General features: G+C 45.6%; 2 protein-coding genes across 3 annotated transcripts in view; one reads left to right on the top strand and one right to left on the bottom strand.

The window, feature by feature from the left end:
* The window catches only part of TSPAN4 (tetraspanin 4), a 414,148-nt gene extending 399,278 nt beyond the window's left edge, over nt 1-14,870 (bottom strand). Inside the window, exon 1 of the mRNA XM_033061612.1 lies at nt 14,770-14,870. The gene's annotated coding sequence lies outside the window, so the exon portion shown is untranslated. The remainder of the gene's footprint in view (nt 1-14,769) is intronic.
* A 170-nt stretch (nt 14,871-15,040) lies between these two features.
* Nucleotides 15,041-18,414, top strand: POLR2L (RNA polymerase II, I and III subunit L). Of its 2 annotated transcripts, none has more exons than XM_033061457.2 (3): nt 15,041-15,155; nt 15,370-15,477; nt 17,951-18,414. In XM_033061457.2, exons 2-3 carry the CDS (start codon nt 15,383-15,385, stop codon nt 18,057-18,059), a joined length of 204 nt encoding a protein of 67 aa, XP_032917348.1. In that variant the 5' UTR covers nt 15,041-15,155; nt 15,370-15,382; the 3' UTR covers nt 18,060-18,414. The 2 variants fall into 2 exon arrangements, with proteins under 2 accessions (XP_032917348.1, XP_032917347.1); XM_033061456.2 differs by having other exon boundaries at nt 15,114-15,182.
* The last annotated feature ends 1,096 nt before the right edge of the window (nt 18,415-19,510 follow it).

The raw sequence follows: 19,510 nt of genomic DNA, 5'->3' as shown, positions 1-19,510 counted from the left end.
TTCTGTGCAGACAGCCCAGAAAGGAACGCAATGCCCTTCAAGACAAGAACAAGCCACAAGCCAAAACAAGTGTAACCAGCACCAGCTTTCCAGGGACTAGATGCTGCCTGGAGCTGTGCCATGTCCCAGAGACACCCAGTGGTTGACTGGTACATCACAAGCACGTGTAGTGAGTGGAAAGGTTAAGGAAAGCATCCCCTCAGTTCATTCATTGAGTACAACCTTGGGCTGATGTGATGCTTCTCTGCCCATCTCCAGTTCTCAGACAGGGTGTGGGAATAGATAAGAAGGTCTAGGAGAGAGATCCGATTCTGAACAAGTGACAAACAGCAAGAAAGTGCAGGGAAAGGAGGAACTGGCAAGGTTTCACACATGTATTGTGTTTCAGCTGTAGATATTACCGACATCTCTGCCCTTTCCTAAGCCAGTTCCTCTGGTCAAGACTCTGCCTTGTTTGAGGTCTCTGGCTGAGTTTGAGTAATCGTTACCTGTTGTCTGAGATGGAGGCAAGTGCTATGCCACACTAAGGGTAAAATGCCAGCTAAATGCTGCTTGTTAAGCTGCTAACATTGCCAGCAGCAGCTATGCTTCCTGACTTAAAGGAGATTTAATGGCCCAACAACAACTCATCATGGCACACATGCAAAACAAAAGGCATCCCCCTTCATTATCACTAGCAGCATAGAACCAGTCTCTGACTAGGAAAAAAAAAAGATAAATAGATCCAACTTGAAACCAGTTTTTAGTAGCCCTGCAAAAGTATAAGCAGAGTTCTCTTTAACCCAAGTAGCACCAGAGTTGCACAAAGTGACATGCACTATGGGCCCCCCATGCACTGCTCTCCAACACTAGGTTTGATTCCATCCAACCCAGCATTAGGCACTCATGAAATACCCAAGTTAAGCAGATCACCAGTGTCAGCTTCTTCTAACAGAAATGGAGAAGGATGGACATCTCTTACCACCAAGATATAAATGATCTAGGCATTAGCATCTCTGCACTTTTTATTTTAGACCTATCAACTAAGTGGCATGTACTAGGAACAGCTGAACTACACAGGGGCAACTAGACAGGATTAATATTATGCTCCCTTACCTTGCCTATACTATTGTTAAATCTGAATAGCAATGCTCAGTTTGGATAAAAGGAAATGTACTCCTCAGAGAGACACAGAAATCCGTGTTTTAAGCTACTTTGTGGCTCCTTCTGGAAAACAGCAGGATAAACTTTGCTTACAACCCATACCATATACACAAAGATAAATGCAACCTTCACTCAAACGCCAATTTCCAGCAAAGACAACTTTAAAAAAAAAATAACTGTATTGCAATTTTTCTTCGAAAACAGAGCTTTTTGGAAATAACAACAATATCATACCAAGGGAAAAGTAACAGGTCAAGGGCATGAGTGGGTGACCTTACTGTGATCATTCTACCTAAGAGACTTCAGAACAGTTCCATTGCCTGGCAGAAAGCTCAGAAATGCAGCAGCACTAGTAACCCAGAAACACTACAGTGACTCGCTTGTGTTCAATCAACTCAGATGCTCAGGGGAAACAACAAAGGCATCAAAACAGGGCACGGGCCAGCCAAGCAGATGCAATATGGCAGCACAACCTGGACTCAAGCCACAGCTCCTTACACTGAATTGCTAGCACCTCACTTTCTGCCTTGCTCCTTCCATCTCATAAAATAAGCCCTCTTTTAGCAGAGGTTTGACCTATTCGTGAACGTTACCGATAACCATAGGTGTTCTCAGAACACAAGCTGATCATGGCATACCAATGACAAAGAAAACAGCACAGGGAGATTTTATGTTCCAACATTCCTGGCCCTAAACACACAGAGAAGTGAGGGAAACACCTCCAGCAATGCAGGAAAACTCAGACAGAGCAGCTGTATAAACCTGAGAAAACGGGGGCAGGCAAGGTTGATCACTGAGAACAGCATGACTAGCATGAAATGAGAGCACAAACAAGCCCGGAAGGCTCGAGGTCCTCTTGCAAGCAGAAGGCAGCAAGCCCCTTTAAATCACTCTCAGTATCTGCTCCTGTGCTCTGCTATTGAATTGGCAAAAATAAAGTAAGAACAAACAGGCAGGGGACAGAACCAGGACAGCTGCAGCCCCCTTCTCTGAGTTGCTCCCAGCTCCAGCTTTCAGTATTTGCCTCTCTTCAGCCCTGCCCATGACCCCTCCCGTATAAGTCAGATTTGAGGCACTTATTCCACACCACTGTGCAGACAGACACTGACACTCAAACACTCGACTTCATCAGTGACACACATAACCAACAAAAAAATTAAGAGAGAAGGCTCCTTCTCCCTTCCTCCTCCTGTGTCATTAAAGCATCATTGTTTTCTCGCTGAAGCTTTTAAAGAGAAAACAGAAATTAAATGGGAGGGGTGTATTAAAAAGTGTCTGGTACAAAATACCATATGTGCAATGCCTCTTCTCTTCCATGAGCTGCAAAAGTAAACAGCACCTTCTCTGGTAGGAGCAACAGGGCTGTCTTATGTAATCAGGGGATGGAGGAAGAGGAGAGGGTAGGGAAAAGCACACACTGCCCACTGTTCAGAGAAGAGCTCCTTTCAGCAGCTATGAGTAAGAAGACTGCAGAAGTGACAGCTTTGCTACCTCCCTGCCCAGCTGGTTCCCTGACCTGCCTAGAAGCAGTGTCCAAAACCACGGGAAAGGTTGGTTTTGTTTCCAACACTGCTGGCTTGGGGGCCTTATACACAGGATGACAGAACGCTGCTTTCCTCACAAGTTATGTGGGGCAATTTATTTTCATTGGCATGAGCAGAGGAGGAGAGCCACCCTGCAGCAGCAGGACACTGTGAAAGGCAATTTTGCACATCTACCTCATACAGTCATAACACACTCATACAGTCATTGCACATACCCTGTCCTTCCTGAACAAAACCATTCAGAGACCTTTGCCTTCAGAAGATGAACCAAGGCATCTACAGCCAGAATTTTCAGCCTTCCATACTCATCATCCATGTGCTCTTACATCCATGTAAAAGCTTGTTTGGACTCCCTTCATGGCTATCATCTACCCATTCTCTTACATTTCCTCAGCAGTCTGCCCTAAAAAGTCACAGGAGGATTTTCCCACCCTGTTGACATAATTTCCTCCTTGTTACACACCCTGTCCAGTCCATGCCACTTGGACAAGCTGCAGGCTGTGGGCTGGGTAGAATCTAACAGATTCATCCCAATTAATCAACCCTTGCTGACAAATCAAGGCCAGACTAGTGAGCAACAACTTTCTGTGCATCTGTGGCAATTCAAACTCTTCCACAGTAAATCTAGAAATACCAACAATCACACTCTGCTCTCATCTCTTGCACTTACAAGTACAGAACACCTTCCTGGCTTTTTGCAACCCCACTTCTTTGCTTCCCAGTCCCTCAGATTTGTTGTGTCCACTCTGACCCTTAAGACTTAACACTCAGGCAGCTTGGCATATTGGATTTCAGAAAACCTTCTTTCTTTCCATACTTTCAGCTTTCAGTGAGTCCCTTACACACCAGCTCTTCCAAACCGTGGCTCAGAAACAGGTCCTGTTTGCCACAACATCCATGCAGCTCACCAAATGCTTAGCTCTAAGGTAGCACCATCATATATAAATCCTCATATATGGCAAATCAAAACAAGAAGCTCCAAATAAAAATTTTAAAAAAAGAAAGAAAATAAAAGAATAATAATTACAATCAAACCACTTAAATGACTGCTAAAACCATCAGTGTATCAGCTGCAATAGCAGTACTTTGCAGAGGATTTTTCTGGGGGTTTTATTATTACTACTATCTTATCTGCAGAAGGCAAGCCAAGAAAACAGAGAAATAGATGGAACCAAGCCCTGCATCTGAGCAAGCTCTCTAGAAGCAAATACAGACACGTTTCAAGGCTGGCAGAACACTGTGCTGAAATTAAGTGGCGTGGGTTGTGACGGAAACACAATTTTTCAGATCTGGTAATGCATGCCAGTGAATAAAACTTCCATAGGCTGTACAGCAGCACCGAAATATTTGTCCTACTGCTGTTCATCCATAGCTGGCACACATTCAGAGACTACAAAGACAAAGCCAAACCAAAGCTCAGACTGACTTTTCTACCTCCAATTTGCATTGCACTTTTCCCTCCAGGGATCTTTCATGGCTTGGTTTGGATTCCAGCCCAGCTCAGTCCCAAACAGAGAGATGTATCAAACAATTTCAACACACTGACACATTTCATTTTGAATTTAAGTATCTGAAATTACTTTGAATGCACATTCATGACATTTCAATACTCTTCTGGATTACTTTTTAATCCATCCATTTCTCATCCCATGGGTAGAGTGTAGGGCAGTGGGTCTAAACTAAACCCAGAAAGCTGCAGCAGGACACAATGCAAGCTCTTTGGGTGTAGTACCGTTCACCCATGGGAAATTAGAACTTCATCACTAGCTATGCAAAATTTGGTTGTACCAAATACTGTCCACCATGAGCAGGACACAGCCATGAGTCTGCAGCAGAAGGAGACTCTATGATGCAAATAAGATAGTTCTGACTTTCACCCTTTCACTGCAGAAGCAGATAAGGGGACAACTAACTACCAAATGCCTTGAGAATGAAGGGTCAGAGCAACTCTGCAACTTAACCAAAACATGCCGAAAGAACAAACTACATACCTACAAGTAAATACTATCAGCAGGGGTCATCAAAACCATTTTCCTCACTGTAACAAACAACTTGGACAGCAGTAAAGGACAGCTGGCTCACCCACAGCAGCACTTCCCTTCAGAATGAGTCCCATGCACAGTCAGTGGGGCTTTCATTGCCAAAAGCCACAGAGTGCAAAAGCAGTCTGACTCTGGATTAATCCTTGCTAGGACTGAAACCTGCAGAGGTGAATTGGGTGCACAGCAAAAGAACTCTAGCAAGGGAAAGAAAAAAGCCAGAAAACAATACTTAATAAACCGTAAATAACTTCCTTACAGAAAATCTTGTGGGTGCTTACTCTAGCTAAAACAATGGCCCAGAACTGGTTCTCCTTTCACAATACAGCACAAAAGAACCTGAAACCAATATTGTCTAGCAATGGCTCATCATGTGTCCCATGAATTGAGGCCTTGGCAATAACCCAGCAGCCACAAGGCTTATGACCACTTTCTCAGGAACTTATGAGAATTTGACTTCTTTCCAGTAAGGCCCTTAGGCTCCCAGAGGAATCCTCAAACAGCTTTTGAAGCCCTAGGAGTCAGGCCAGTGACAGCAAAAAGAGGATACCCAAAAGGCACTGCAATGACAATCCCACAGCAGAGCAGGAATGCAGGCAAGCAATAAAACTGATGCTAAACAGATTCACAATAAACTGGTCCCAACTATAATTTGAACTGTAGGGCACTGCCAAAATGAAATGGTCATTTACTGACAGAGGAAGCAAAGAAACATAAAAGCTCAATAGAACAGTAAGAGATCACAGAAAAATTTTAGAAAGTCTAACACTCTCTAGATGAAGAAAGCTTCTCTTCTACTTCTGAGTGTAACTCTGTGTCCTCACCTCTAGCAGGGGACCAGGACGTTCTGGGCAGCTCTCGTTTTCTGCTATAAAGGCATTCTGTTATCCAGTCTCCAAGTAAGAAATTCTCTTGTGTGTGACAAAGAAGTCCTACTAGTATTCCCAGAATCCCTTTCCTCCAGATGTCCTGATTCCGTGACAAAGGCAGAATGCCCAAACAACAGCAGCAGCACAAGCCGAGCCACTGCAGCACAGCTCCAGCCCACTACCCCCACGACTGAAGTTAAGAATGCTGGAAATAGGGCACCATGCTGGCACTTCCCTACAGCAGCAAGAGCTCTTCTGTGTTCCAAAGACTGTTCTTCGATCCATAAAGTGGCTGCACATGTGCTGTGGGAAAAGCCATTCTTTCACCCACATACCATTTTGCTTTGCAGAAAATAAAGAAAAATATATTTGTTCAGCAAGTATTTTAAGAATACATTTCTGCTTTAAACTGACCCCACACGCTGAGGATGTTACTCAGCAAAGAAGCAGAAAAACACCTCTCCTTTGCAGAAATGCAAATACACCCTAACACACCTCTGGCCCCACTGCAGACAGGTGGCACCCTTTGTGTAACACTGCCCATGGCTAAGATTCACCCACACTGCAGATAAACCGCTGCACAACTCAGTTATTACTGAGCTAAACAGAATTTATACACACATTCATCTTCCAAGGCTTCTCAATACCAACAGAAAAAGCTATCTTTCACAGGATACAGCCACTTTCTTTAATATTAAGCTTTTTTGCTTCTCTACTGAGAATGGCAAATGCAATAAATCAAGAAAAGAAGCAAAGCACCTTGACAAGGTCATACACAGGGCTTTAAGGAAAAAGACATGGCTGGGGGGACATCCCAGGGTAAAGAACCCACGTCCATGCTCTCAGCATGTCACTCATCAGGCCAGGTACATACAAGGGTGAAATGTGGAAAGGTGTCTTTGTTTATGCCTATTTTGAAGAGAGCAAACTTAAGGAATCAAAGTAATTTGGAGGCACACAAAATACTCAGCATATCCTAAAGGAGAGAGGAAAAGTGCACTACAGATGGTTTTGGGGAGAGCAGAGACATATACAGTCAAGTACCCTTTTAGATCAGATTTTTGGGTTTGAAGGCAAGCTGCAAACAAAACTGCAACCTTGATCACACAGTTCTTTTTATTTAGGCCAAAAATTAATGCAAAACCCCAACCAAAGCCAGCAGTCCCTGGGCACAGCTCTAGCAGCCTATTGTTCCAGGAGGACTTATCAATCACCACAGACAACCCCCTCTGATCATGTCGTATGATTGAAGGCTGTGCTTTATTATTCCCTCACACCACGACCAAGCGAAGCAGCAGCAGCGGTATCAGATCAGACAAAGGAGCTGCTGCCCTTCAGAGAGGCTCCTGAGTAAGTGATGTGCACACAGGTGTGATTTGGCTGTGCACAGCAGGAACACCACAGTAACCACGCCACGTGTGCCATGACTGGCTGAGTTCAAAGAGGCAATGCAACCCAAACCCAGGAAATTCAGAAGTCAAGTTTGTCTCATATCCTGAAATTATTACAACTCTTAGACTATTTAAACCAGTAATGGTGCAGCATTCCCAAACACTATACAAATGCCAAGGAGTGCTGAACTGCTGGGGAGAGGCAAGAGATGATGGAAAGCTCAGTGAAAGCAAGCCCCCCAAGGCTCAGTCCCAGCTCCACCACTGTGCTCCACCACTGTGCAGCCCTCAGGGCTTCTCTGCAGCAAGCTGGAGACCCCCCCCTCAGTCCAGGGGCTACCACACCCCACAGTTTCCCAACGCTCTGCTACACCAGCACCACTGTGTTATGATTAAAATGCTAGAACTGGCTCTTGAATAAAAAGGAAATTCACCTGCAAGCAAAACAACTTCAAAATCCATATTCATAAAAAGTGTTTGAGGAATGTAGAGGCCTCTCTGCTCTACCCATTGAAACGCAACAGTCCTTGGTCTTTTATATAAAACATGCCGCAATTTCTTTCTTTCCTGCAGCGCAGTCACTGTGCATGTGTCTAGCACTGTATTACCTCAATATTTTTGCTCAAAAAAGCACTTCCCTAACAAAAAGGAATTCACTCGTACAAAGCAAACTGTATTACTTCTGCAAAATTTCATTTGAGAATCCACAGCTAAAGTGCAGGACCCCTATGGTTCCCAGTTCTGCAGTGCGATAGCTTCAGCGTCCCTTGTGAGATGAAGCATGTCACCTTAATGCATGCTTAAGGTGAGAGAACGACCAAGCTGATGGGCTTCATCACCCTAAGGACACAGAAAGTGACATACTTAATCTGATGAGAGGCACTAAAGCAGCGCCTCTTAATATTTTATGAAACATTTGGCTGTTTTTAATTTTAAAAACAGCAGCTCAATAAACAAAGCAGTGGAGGATTCCCTGTGGATGGCACTATGATAGGTGCACAGCAGCCCACTCTGCTGAGTGATAACATCGTACCCAATTCATCAAGGCTGTCCTCCTCCCCACATCCATGCTGGAAGGCCTGTACACTGGGAGGTCTCAGGCTCTGCACACCACCAGGGACTTTTCCAGAAATAGTTCTCTTTCACCAGAATACAGTGCCTAGCAGAGGCAGCTTTGAAAATCATTTAAGACATCCAGCTTTCACCTGCCACCTTAATCTGGACACAACAGGCTGACATCCCCAAGCTGAAGAAGTTGCTTTAATCAGAAAAAAACCATTTTCTTCCCTATATGCCCAGTTCTGGAACAAGATTACAGACACAGACTGACATGAAACACAAAATGCAAGCACCCCACTTCATTACTACTGCACACTTCCTTTAAGTTTATCTGCTTCCTTAAGCAGCCACTACTGGCCACTGTCAACAGATAAGGTACTCAGCAAGATGGATTTGTGTTCCCACTTATAGCAATCACTTTCTATTCCCACTCCCATGAAGGCTTGCAAGTTCAAGACTGGTCAGAAGACAAATGGAAGAAAAAGTCTGAGTTCCAAGTTTGAATACAGACATAAGCATGCCCCAAAGGCCCAAAGGACAGCCTTCACCAGAGCCTGCTCTTTAACCCTGTGCTCCAAATACATCCATCACCACTTATGAGAACCTCTGAGATAAGACTAAAAATAAGGTAGAACATCCGCCCCCCCTATTCTTTTTCATTGGAGTTCAGAAATTCATACATGCCATGGCAAAGCACTACAAGAGGGATGGCTTCCTACAGTGCCTTAGGAGATAAACCCTGGTGGGAGGGGGCCTGTCTACACACCCAGAGAAAAAGGTTCCCAGCCAACAGCAGGAAGCATATCAGAGGCAAAACTACATCCGTGAGCTCAGTAGGAATACACAGTCCTCTCACCATGGAAGAATACCACCTTGGGGCTTTTCCCTTCAAGCATTAGTAATTGACAAGTCCTGCCCTCACCCCAACTACATAGTCCATTTTTTACTCTGGGGAAAAAGAAGATTCTGCAGAAATTAAAAGCAATATCCCAAGAAAGGGGATTATTTTGTCATCTGAAGACACTTACATGGAAGAGTAGAGCTGATGGGCAGTCTTGTGATCTTTCTGATTAAAATGCTGCCTCAGGATATTACTCTCCCCCTCCAACATGAAACAGTCAATTAGGCTGTGATATATTCATGTAATAAAGACTATTTCTTATAAAATATGTCAATCCAAGACTGGCAATACTTTTGCCTTGAAGTCACCTTACTAAGAAGAAACATGACAGATAAATCCAGTCTTAAACTAGTTAAATACTGGCATCTGAGGAAGCAGAAAAGTAGGGAATAGACAGGTCTATTTTTCAATCCCATCACAGTGCTTTAAAAAAAAGCAAAAAAAAAAGAAAAGGAGGGGGCAGGAGGGCTTCATTTCCATGAAGAGCCATCTTATCCTTTTATTATTAATTTTATATACACATGCATGCATACATACATACACACACACAAGTACACTCACCTTTCACCTACAGCAACCTCGAGAGGTACAAGAGCATATTAAACTGAGCAGCACAAAAATCTGTTCATGGCCTCAGACACAGTGGTGTCAGATGACCATCCTGATGACTCTCAGATCACCCTCTTACAGCACATTAAAAAAAAGACATTAATGAAACAAGAACTGTCTTTGTGGAGGTTCCACCCCTAGCCAGAACACCACCTCAGCTCTCACTTGTAAGCACAGCTGGGATCATGGATGGTCCAGCTGTACTTCTCCATAGCCATGTCTTGCCTCCCAGGGCACAGCTGAACAGCTCTTGAACACAAAAGCTGTAAGACTCACAGCTCCATAAGTCTTAGGAAGTTACAGAATTCCACCACTGCTCACCATCTCCCAGTGTGTTGGCAGGAGCCATCTCTAAACAGGCCACAGAGATCCTCAAAGATATCTTTATGAATACCTGGATGCCAAGAGTCCAGAGCAGAGAGCACCATCCCAGCACCCTAATTCCTGTCCAGTGAAGCAGAACAAAATCTCTGCCCCACAAAAAAAAACCAAAAATAACAATATCTCTGCCCCCTTCTCAAGTAATAGGCAGCAATCTTTATACCTAACACTAGAACATCTTAGATCATTTTATGGGAAAACATTTGCATTTTTGAACGCATCTACAGGACTTCCTCATATACTCTATTTAGCAGAGACATCTGTTACTCAATATATATATATATATATTTCATCTAAATCCCACCCTCTGAATCCTTTCCATCAGTTGTCACTAATGAAGCTTTGTGTGCAAAACCAAGTGCATTCTGCCCCCATTAGGAAGCCAATTACAGCAGGAAAAACAAGCAATTAACAAGGTGCAAAATAAACATCTTGCCACCTGCCTTTTAATAGCAACCCCACTTCAAACAAGTCACAGTTTCAGCACAGCTTACTGAATTGGCAACTGATATTATATATGTATTTATGCAGCAGCTGTTCTTCATTGCAACAAATATTACAGGCTTATCAGATAAGGTCAGCATATTTAAAAAAACATATAGCAAGTATTAAAACCTGCTTTGAGGCCCTGAATGCTGCTTTTAATGAAATCAGCAGCATCAGGCTTGTGTGGTATTACAGTAGAGCTGCAGTCACATCCCCAGCTTAGAGAGATTTCTCCTCATTTCTCCTTGCTTAGCAGCTTCAGTATTTGTTTCACTAAATCCAGGGGGGCCTGAGCAGCTCTTCAACAGTGTGTGGGGTAACTAACAACACAAAACCATACACAGCAAACAAGTCTTTCCTGCTTCCATCATCCCTGCCTCTCCTTGGCCTTCTCCACCTTCCTACCATCACATCACTACACCCAATTACACTGGGGGAAGAAAATCACTCATTTAAAAAAAATACAAAACAAACGAAAAAATCCAGGGGAAAACAAATCTAAATTTTGTCTCACTCTTTGCTCCTTCAGCCTTCATGCTTTAGAGAAGAAAGGAGGACTTCCAAAGACACTCTAGCCAGCTCCAGAGGGAGCCACTTTCCTTCACCTTTTGTAGAACAGGATGAATGACACTTCTGAGTAGTTAACCAGGACTAGAAAAAGTCCAAGAGTATGTCTGCAGGATTTAGCAAACTTGGAGTGGAAAATGTGCCTGAAAAAATAACAGCCAAGCTTCATCCTGCATGTTTGTTTGTCTTTGTATCTTTCCCTCTTGCTCTGACTCTCTACTGCTATGTAAATTATTTATATACATTAAACTTTCCATGTCACATTTCAGTTCCTGACTAACGTCCTGTTTAACCACTCATTTCACAATTCACATCACTCTCTTCCTCTTAGGATTCTTCCCTCTCTGGCCTCGTTGGGATGTGAGGAGCAAAACCCTGAACGATGCTTCTGCAATCATGTACAGGATTCAAAGTGTTAGTTGGAGATGGAGAGAAAATTGTTAACATTCTTTCTCCAAACGACCACAGAGAGCAACAGAGAAGAGAGCTTTTAACTCCAAGCAGGGCCAACAGGGCTACCCACAGCTTTATAGAAGTCTGCATCATGATCAATAGTACTAAAACAATCCCTCACTGAAAAGTTCTCCTAAAAAGTCCTATATTTAAATAACAATTCACTACCCTGGCAAGTCAGATCTTAAAAGACCCACGTCTTCAGTTCGGGTCATTATCTACATGCACACAGAATAAGCAAAGTCAGGAGGGGAACAACAACAGGAGGTGAAAAGTGATGAAAGGTCAAAATTTTCCAGGCTCTTGAGGGTGTACACCTAGACCTGACCTACTGCAGCCAACAAAGTAAAAAATAGCTTTTAGCTACCAGTTTCTCACGCTACCAGTGCAAATGCAGAGATCTCACAAGTCTTTCCTCCAGCCCTAATTACAGAGACAAGGTCAGAAAATACACAATCTGCCAGCATGAGCTGCAGGAGGTCATATGGCCACTCTAGATACAGAAGTATTTTAGGAGTAGTTCAGTCTGTCAGGTCACTCAACTGACTCCATTTCTGTTTGTTTTTTAAACAAGCAGCAATATTTCCCTTGCATTTTGTGCATGGGAGAACAGGAAGCAGGGTCTACTCCTTAATCACCAGCCTGGTATTTCAGTGCACATCACTAACAATGCCATGGAGCAGTGATGCCTAGCTACATTTTCTAGATCTAAATCCACCAAAAAATGCCAAGAAGGAGCCTCATCCCAACAGTGACAGTGGGTCAGAACGCTGTCAGCTTTCAGAAGTGGTTCAGATCACAGGAAGAAGGCGGGTGCATTATCTGCACTGCCTCACAACAAATCCACACGTGACAGAAGCTGCTCCAGCTGCACATCAAGAAAGCAGCCCACAGTTCTCAAGCTTTCTTCAACTCGATTAATTCTAGGGCAGTCTCCTCTGCTTAATGCTGATGAGGGCTCCAATGGGTTTTCTGACCAGCAGGCTGCCTGAAGATCCAAAGAATCAGCAGTTTTTGAGGACTGCTGCTTACGGAAGGTGGCAAGAGACCAGAAATGTGGTAAGAACTTACTGTAAGAAAGAGCTGCACTTCTGGTTCTAGGAGCTGGGACTTCAATTCTCGCAATTCTACATCAAAGGATCCTTAAAAAGACCCAATTCTTGAATTCTTTCCGCCCTCTTCAAAATGACAGTTGAAGAGATCAAATTTCACTAAACACTAACAGCTGAGTGTCATCAGTCCCAGCTCACCTGAACAAGAGTGGAAATGCTACAAGTGGCTCAAGCTGCAGTTCTCCTAATCAGCGTGAGCTACAGCCCATAAAACACTGACTAATTTCCAAATAGTCACACGTGTGCACATTCCCCCTCAGCTCTTCTAAACAGACTTCTGCAGTTTGGCAAATGGTCAGATTAAGCAGAGGATATATAAAGTTAAGCAGAGAATGTTTTCAGTATGCAGCAGACTCTTCAGGTCATAGTTTATAAAAATCTCTGCAATTCCTGGGATCAAAGCAGCTACAGCCATGAAAGACCTATTAGTTCATGAGGTCCATCACCCAGCCAAAGCAGGTTACCCAGAAAAGACATGTCAAAGTTAAAGTAATGGTGTGTGAACAAGCCAAGTACATTTTTCTTTGAGAAAAAGATGCTAAGCAAAGTCAGATATGTGAACTAGGTCCAAAAGTTAAAGTTCAGTTTTGTTTTTAAGAAATGAGCAAGCACATTTCTACAAGGCAGCTCTAAAATGCTAACCTGTATCTAATGATGTGGCTTAGCTACATGTAGCCCAGCTCCAGCCCCTCTTTCTCACTCTCAATTGCAAATTTTCATCTCCAAACACAAATGCCTTTTACCACACAGTTCAGTAAGAAAATTACTTTGGAGCCCTGGTGCTGAAAATGCATCAAAGCACAATCTTCAAATTCTCAACTCCCCACCCCCTTCCAGCTCCCAAAAAAAGAAAGAAATCAAAGGAGAAAGAGTAAAGACACAGTTTGGCTCCCGCTGGCCTACAATAACAATAATGATCATAATCTAGAGATCGCAGGAGGTTCGTCTACCCTCCATGCCAAGTCAATTCGCTCCATTCACAACTGTGCATAATTATTCCTGGGACTGCAAAAATTACTGTCTTTTCACTAGCAATAGAATTGTAAAAATGCTTTCGACCTCAAGCCCTTATTTATTAAAACAAAACTATTTGCTCTTTTACGGTTCATGTTAGGTCTGGCATTTCTGTGCAGAGGGTCAATAATCCAGTCGTTCAAAAAATAGTCACGAAAGACGTATTAACATAAGCTGTGCATTAAGACACAATTATTTATATGCCTGACAGTAATGGCTCTGCGCTGCGCACTGTATCAACTCGCAGATACTTTAGCAGGAAAATAACAACACTTTGGGAGAATTTCTGCTCTCCCAAGGACAATTAGCATAACGCTAACGCTGAAACGGGAGAGCAATAAGGACTGACAGAGTAATGCTTCATCCCAGAGTCTCCAAAACAGCGGTGCCTGTCCCCAAAGTTTGCACCCATCACAGCACGCTTCCCTCTGCTAAGCACACACAGCCCGTGCCTAATGCTTCCCCAATCCTTAGATTAATGAAATACGAGTAAAGCAGTTCCAAGATGCATTATCCTCCGCCACCAGAGCTCCGGGGCGCGGGTGCCCAGCGGGACCGGCCGCGCTGCCGCAGGCGGACCGTGCCTGTCCCCGAGCCGGGGAGCGGCCCCGGCCCCGCCGAAAGGCTCCGCTGGCTGCGGGCACTGCCGGGGGCAGCGGGCACTGCCGGGGGGCTCCGGGCACTGCCGGGGGCTCAGCCGCGCACAGTAGGGTGCAGCGGTATCGGGAACAACGGGACGGCGCCGCGTCCCAGCCGGCCCCGGAGTTTGGAAACTCTCGGCAAACCCGCAGCCACCGCAGCGCCCGCAACTTGGCCGGGCTCGAGGGCGAGTGCCAGCAGAGAGACATCGCCTGTCCGGGCAGCGCGGAGCCGCGAACAGCCCCGCAGCGCCGGGAGCGGGCTGTGCCGCCGCCACCCGCCCGAAGGAGCCGCCGAACCGCGGCCACACCGCCCCGAGCGACGCCGCGATGCTGCCCCGGCAGGGTCGCGACACGGTGACAGCGGCGGGTCCCACCGCCCCCCGTCCCCCTGCCCCGGGGGAGCGAAGGACACGCCGTGCCGGCGGCGCAGCGGAGCGCGGGGCTGCCGCGGGGTGCCCGGCTCACCCCTCAGCCCTGCCCGCCGGGATGCCCACCCCTCACCGCTCCGCCGGACCGGGCTGCCGCGCCGCAGCCACCAGTTGCGCTTCCCGCTGCGGTACCTCAGGCAGGACGGGATGAGAAGTCCGCTCGCCGCAGAAGCCCTCTCGCAATGCAACAAGTGCCCGCCCGGGCGCGGCGGGAGGAGGCGGCGCGGGGGCGGTCGCGGTGCCGCCGCTCAGCGCTCGGGGCGCCCCGGCTGCCACTCACCGCGCCGCGCGCCCAGCGCCGCCGCGAGCCCGCCCCCCCCGCGCGCACTCGCGCGCGCGCGCTCTCTTGGGCCGCCGGGGACGCCGTACCGCGGGCCGCTACCATCAATTACTACAGGGGGAGTAGGGTCGCTCAAACCGCCCGCTCGCCGTGTTGGGCCGGCCGGCGGCGGCTCGTTTTCCCCCGGCCGGGCGCGGTGGTGGCGGCCGGCGGCCATCGGCAGCGGAGGAGCCGCGCGGTGGGAGCCGCTCGCGGGGCCGCGGAGGTGCCGTCGGGAGAGGGGACGAGGGTGGGATCGGGGCCGGGCGCTCGCCTCCAAGGAGCCCTCGGGACCGGGTTCCCGCATCCCACAGCCTCCGCCAGGCCGGTGCGTGCGGCTCGGGGTAGCGCAGCCCCGAGCCGCGGTGTCCGGTCGCCTCGCAGCCTCTGACGCGGTGTTTGTGTCGTTGCAGCCGCAGCGCAGAAATGATCATCCCGGTCAGGTGCTTCACGTGCGGCAAGATCGTGGGCAACAAGTGGGAAGCGTACCTCGGCCTTCTGCAGGCGGAGTACACGGAAGGGTGCGTTTCATTTCTGGGTTCCACTCCCGCCTTAGGGGCGATACACAGGGCATGGGATCCCAGACTTGCTGGGTTGGAAGGGAGCTCTGGAGATCTTCTCGTCCAGCCCTCGTGCCGAGGCAGGGCCAGAAATACAAGTGCAGGGTCGTGGCGTCATGAAAGACACCTAGAGAGGCTAAAAACCACCGGTACACTCTGAGATCTTTTAATCAAAGGTTGGAAATTGTAATAGGCCCTTGTACCCAAAACTTTTCCCAAATATGTACTCTGTACACATCTGCTTGTTTCTTTGCTTCCCCTTCCGTATATCCAACTTTGACACCAATGTGATCAGTTTTTTAAAGAGACAGAAGGAAAAAAGTTACAAATATAAGAACTGTTTAGGGTTGTGGGGGTCTTTTTAAAGCATTTTAACCAAGGGTTGCTAACCTTGTTTTTAAATACTAGTTTGCTGGAGAAAGGATGAATTTTAACTGGTTTAGATACTCCAGTGATAGTACTAACGACTGTGTTCAGAAGTCTGTGCATCCTTTGCATAGCCAGAGTTTCTGCTAATAGTTCAAGGAGAGTGTAACTATGGAGACACAGAAGCTTTGAGAAGAGATATTTCCATCAAGTTTAAGTATGAAACGAAAAAAAATCCATGGATGTTTGCAATTCAGAGGATGAAAAACAAATTAGAAATTTAAGTGATGTTGAAGTAAAAGGTAGATTTTAGGTAGAAAGAAAATAATTCGGTTTGCATTCAAGTGGTGGGGGATCCTAATAGTTTTTACAGTTTCTTTCATATAGGGAGTTTATAATACCATGGGTTGGTGTTTTTACTCATACTGCAGTTTGCCAGGACTTTTTTGATAATGCTTCTGACTTACATTCTGGCATTACCTTTTAATATTTTCCCCATCTGCATTATGTATAGGAGTTTTGTGTTGTCACTGACAAATGCTTACTTGAAAACAATTTTTGTGGCCACTGGTTTGATTCCGAGGTGCTTGTTCAAACTAATGCATTTATGGTGTTGAAAGAAGTAAAGTTTACAGATACCAAACAGCTAAAATTTTACAGTGCAGTACTGGAATCACTGTTAATGGTAGCTTAAGATATAGATGGACAAAATGGAAAAACTTGTCTAAAGAATCGGTATTTTAAAAAGACACCCACACCTTTCTGCTTGTCCCTTAAAAGTGCTCTTTTTCCACAGTCCTTGGAAGCTGGCGGAAAAGGCAATTACAAAGTTGTCTTAAAGTATATAGTATGGCCTTGAAAATTGTGATTAATGTTAGTATTTTGCATCTCTGACAACTGCATGTGAGAGCTCAGAACTGTCCAAATAGCTCTTAAAATTTACCTATCAACAGACATCAGATGCTTTTGTTCTCAAGTGTTTTGGAACATTGCCACATCGTGTGCTGTTATTTATAAACATGCTTTAAAATGCCCCACAGTGTTCTTACACTTCTCTAAAACAAGTTTTACAGGTGCTGTCCTAGGATGAGCAGCCCTGCTGCACTATCAACAGTTGCAAGGAGTGACATCAGAGAAGCTGCTGGAAATTGGCCCCTGCAGTTAGGCTGTACTGCTTGAAGCCAAACGACCTTTTACCATGGTGCAGCTTAAGCAGAAGCTTGCTTTCAGTCATTTGTATTTTAGAAAAGTATCCATTGGCTTATTCCTACAGTTCCAGGAAATTAAGTTTGTTTTGAGCAAACGCTTTCTTGCACTACATTTTATCAGTCTAAAGACCTGAGATCAGTCATGTCTCATCAATGTCACATTCTGAAGGAGTATCAGACTGGCTTTACGGTTCATGGATTAGAGCTAAAGATCTTGGTAGTATCATGATCTTTAAGAGGTCTGATAGCCACAGCCATGGAAGACGCACACAGTGGTTTAGGCGAGGATGACTCAACATCCTGTACCCAAACATAAGAATCTGGAGCAGTCACTCTGAAGGAATTCAGTGGAAAGACTGTAAAACACTGATTTCTGACCAGTCTGCACATACTTACTTGTACATATGTGGGGGGCAGGTTGTATAACTGAGTGCCTTCTCTAATGGGAACTGGGAAGGATTGTAGCCATCCTCAGAATTAGCATCCCTGTGTGGGGGAGGTAGCATTCCAAGTTATTTTAGTTTCTGTATATCTCACCTTTTTAGCGTGGCTCAGATCTTAAATTTATCTTGTGAAATAGGCAAGAACCATCCTCAGTTTACAGAAACATGTTAGAACAGTGCCCTGTGAAAGCTGTGGCAGCTGGGGACCCTTCTCAGCAGAGATCCTGTGCCCTGGCTGGCTGGAGAATGGGCGAACACACTCAACAGCACATGCTGAATTTCTGTCTATCTTTGAACTGCAAACAAATTTTCCTCTAGGACTGAGCTCAAAGTAATCAGTGTGTTGCTTAGGAAACGCTTCCAAGTGGTTCTGACTCACTTCATCCGTTATGTTTTTTAATTGTTGTTCGTTAATAGAGATGCCCTGGATGCCCTTGGCTTGAAGAGATACTGCTGCCGCAGAATGCTCCTTGCCCATGTGGATCTGATTGAGAAGCTTTTGAATTACGCACCCCTGGAGAAATGAGATGGAAAACGCGCTGTGCTGCAAGCCATGTGGAACGTATCTCTAATTTTAACTTGAAACTGGACTTCGGGCAGTAAAGGATGAAAGCCAACTGTAGTGCAACCATCAAGAGATGTTTATCTTCTGGATGAAATACTGCCCCAAGCCACTAACCTCTTTCAAGGAAACAAAGGAATGATGAAGTCCACTTAACCAAGATTTGGAGATTAAAAGTTTGGACGCTTCTTCTTAAATCTGTGTTTGGAGTTGTGAACTACTTCTAGATGCTTCTGCCAGCAAAACCAAATGTTTGTTCATGTAGAAAAGCTATTATATTTCATTAAAATGTTGAAATAAAGGAGGTTCTTCCCTTGTAGCCTTCCTACAGTTTCTGGGTAAAGTGTATGCTTGGGTCTTGCTGGTTACCTTAAGGTTTGAGGTACTGCTGAGTACCCAGTTCAGTGTCCTGCACTAGGCAGGCAAGGGTTAGAAACACAGGACTGAACTGTGGTACCAGTGACATGGAAGTGGATAAATTTGTGGGGCATTGCTCCAGAAAGCTGCTGGAGCCCACAGAGAACACTTGCCACTGCAGTTAAAAAGTCAACTTGTGTTCTCTACCCCAACCCTTACAAAATACTGGGGCTGCTGTATCACAAAAACAGCTATTCAGATGGTGCAGTGCCTTCATTTAAGCAAAACATGTCTGAGTGTCTCCACGGAGAGCACTGGATGTGAGAATTGAGGCGTGCTGGTGTGAACAGGATCAAAGTGCTGCTGCTGCCAAGCACCTGCACCCCTCTGGGGCTGGTGCAGACGCTTTCCAGCTCCTCATTTCACTGACTTCACGTTGTGCTGCGCGTGTGCTGCGGTGCTGCCCAGCCCAACAGAGAGAGGGGATGAAACAGAGAGGGCAGCTGGGGCTGCAGGGCTGGGGAAGGTCACCTACACCCTGCCCCAGGGTCTCACCTTTCTCTTGCAAATTCAGCTTGTAAGTTGGATCATGTTTTCACTCTGTTGTGTGAGACGCAGAAGATGCATCATTACACATGGAGTGTGCGCAGGCAGACACACCCATTGTACCTGAAAGTGAAGGCAGCCCATTCCTACATTTGTGTGGGTTTGGGATTCTGTGCAAATGCAGCATTATTTCATCAATACAGCAGCCCAGTAGAGAATGGGCTGGAAAAGGTGGTAATTCCTTAGGATGCAGACTGTTGCTCCTTGGTGCAGTTAAATTTTGGCACTCATGTATCAGCTGCAGGGTAAAAAGTAGTTCTGTGGATTCTTTTCTGTAATACGAAGAATCTGGTTTGAACAAACCCTGGGTTTACAGAAATAGTAATTAATGTGCTTACTGGGTCAAACATACTCACAAAGCTTAAAACTAGATTTTCTCACAAAACAAGAGGCAGGAGTGCTGCTTGCCTTTGGCTATCACCCCACCAATCTTTACACTTGAACTTGCTTTT

The sequence above is a fragment of the Catharus ustulatus genome, chromosome 6 (assembly GCF_009819885.2).
Source record: "Catharus ustulatus isolate bCatUst1 chromosome 6, bCatUst1.pri.v2, whole genome shotgun sequence".
Lineage (NCBI taxonomy): Eukaryota > Metazoa > Chordata > Aves > Passeriformes > Turdidae > Catharus > Catharus ustulatus.
The sequence above is the reverse complement of the archived record's forward strand: the minus strand, read 5'-3'. Positions and strand labels throughout refer to the sequence as shown.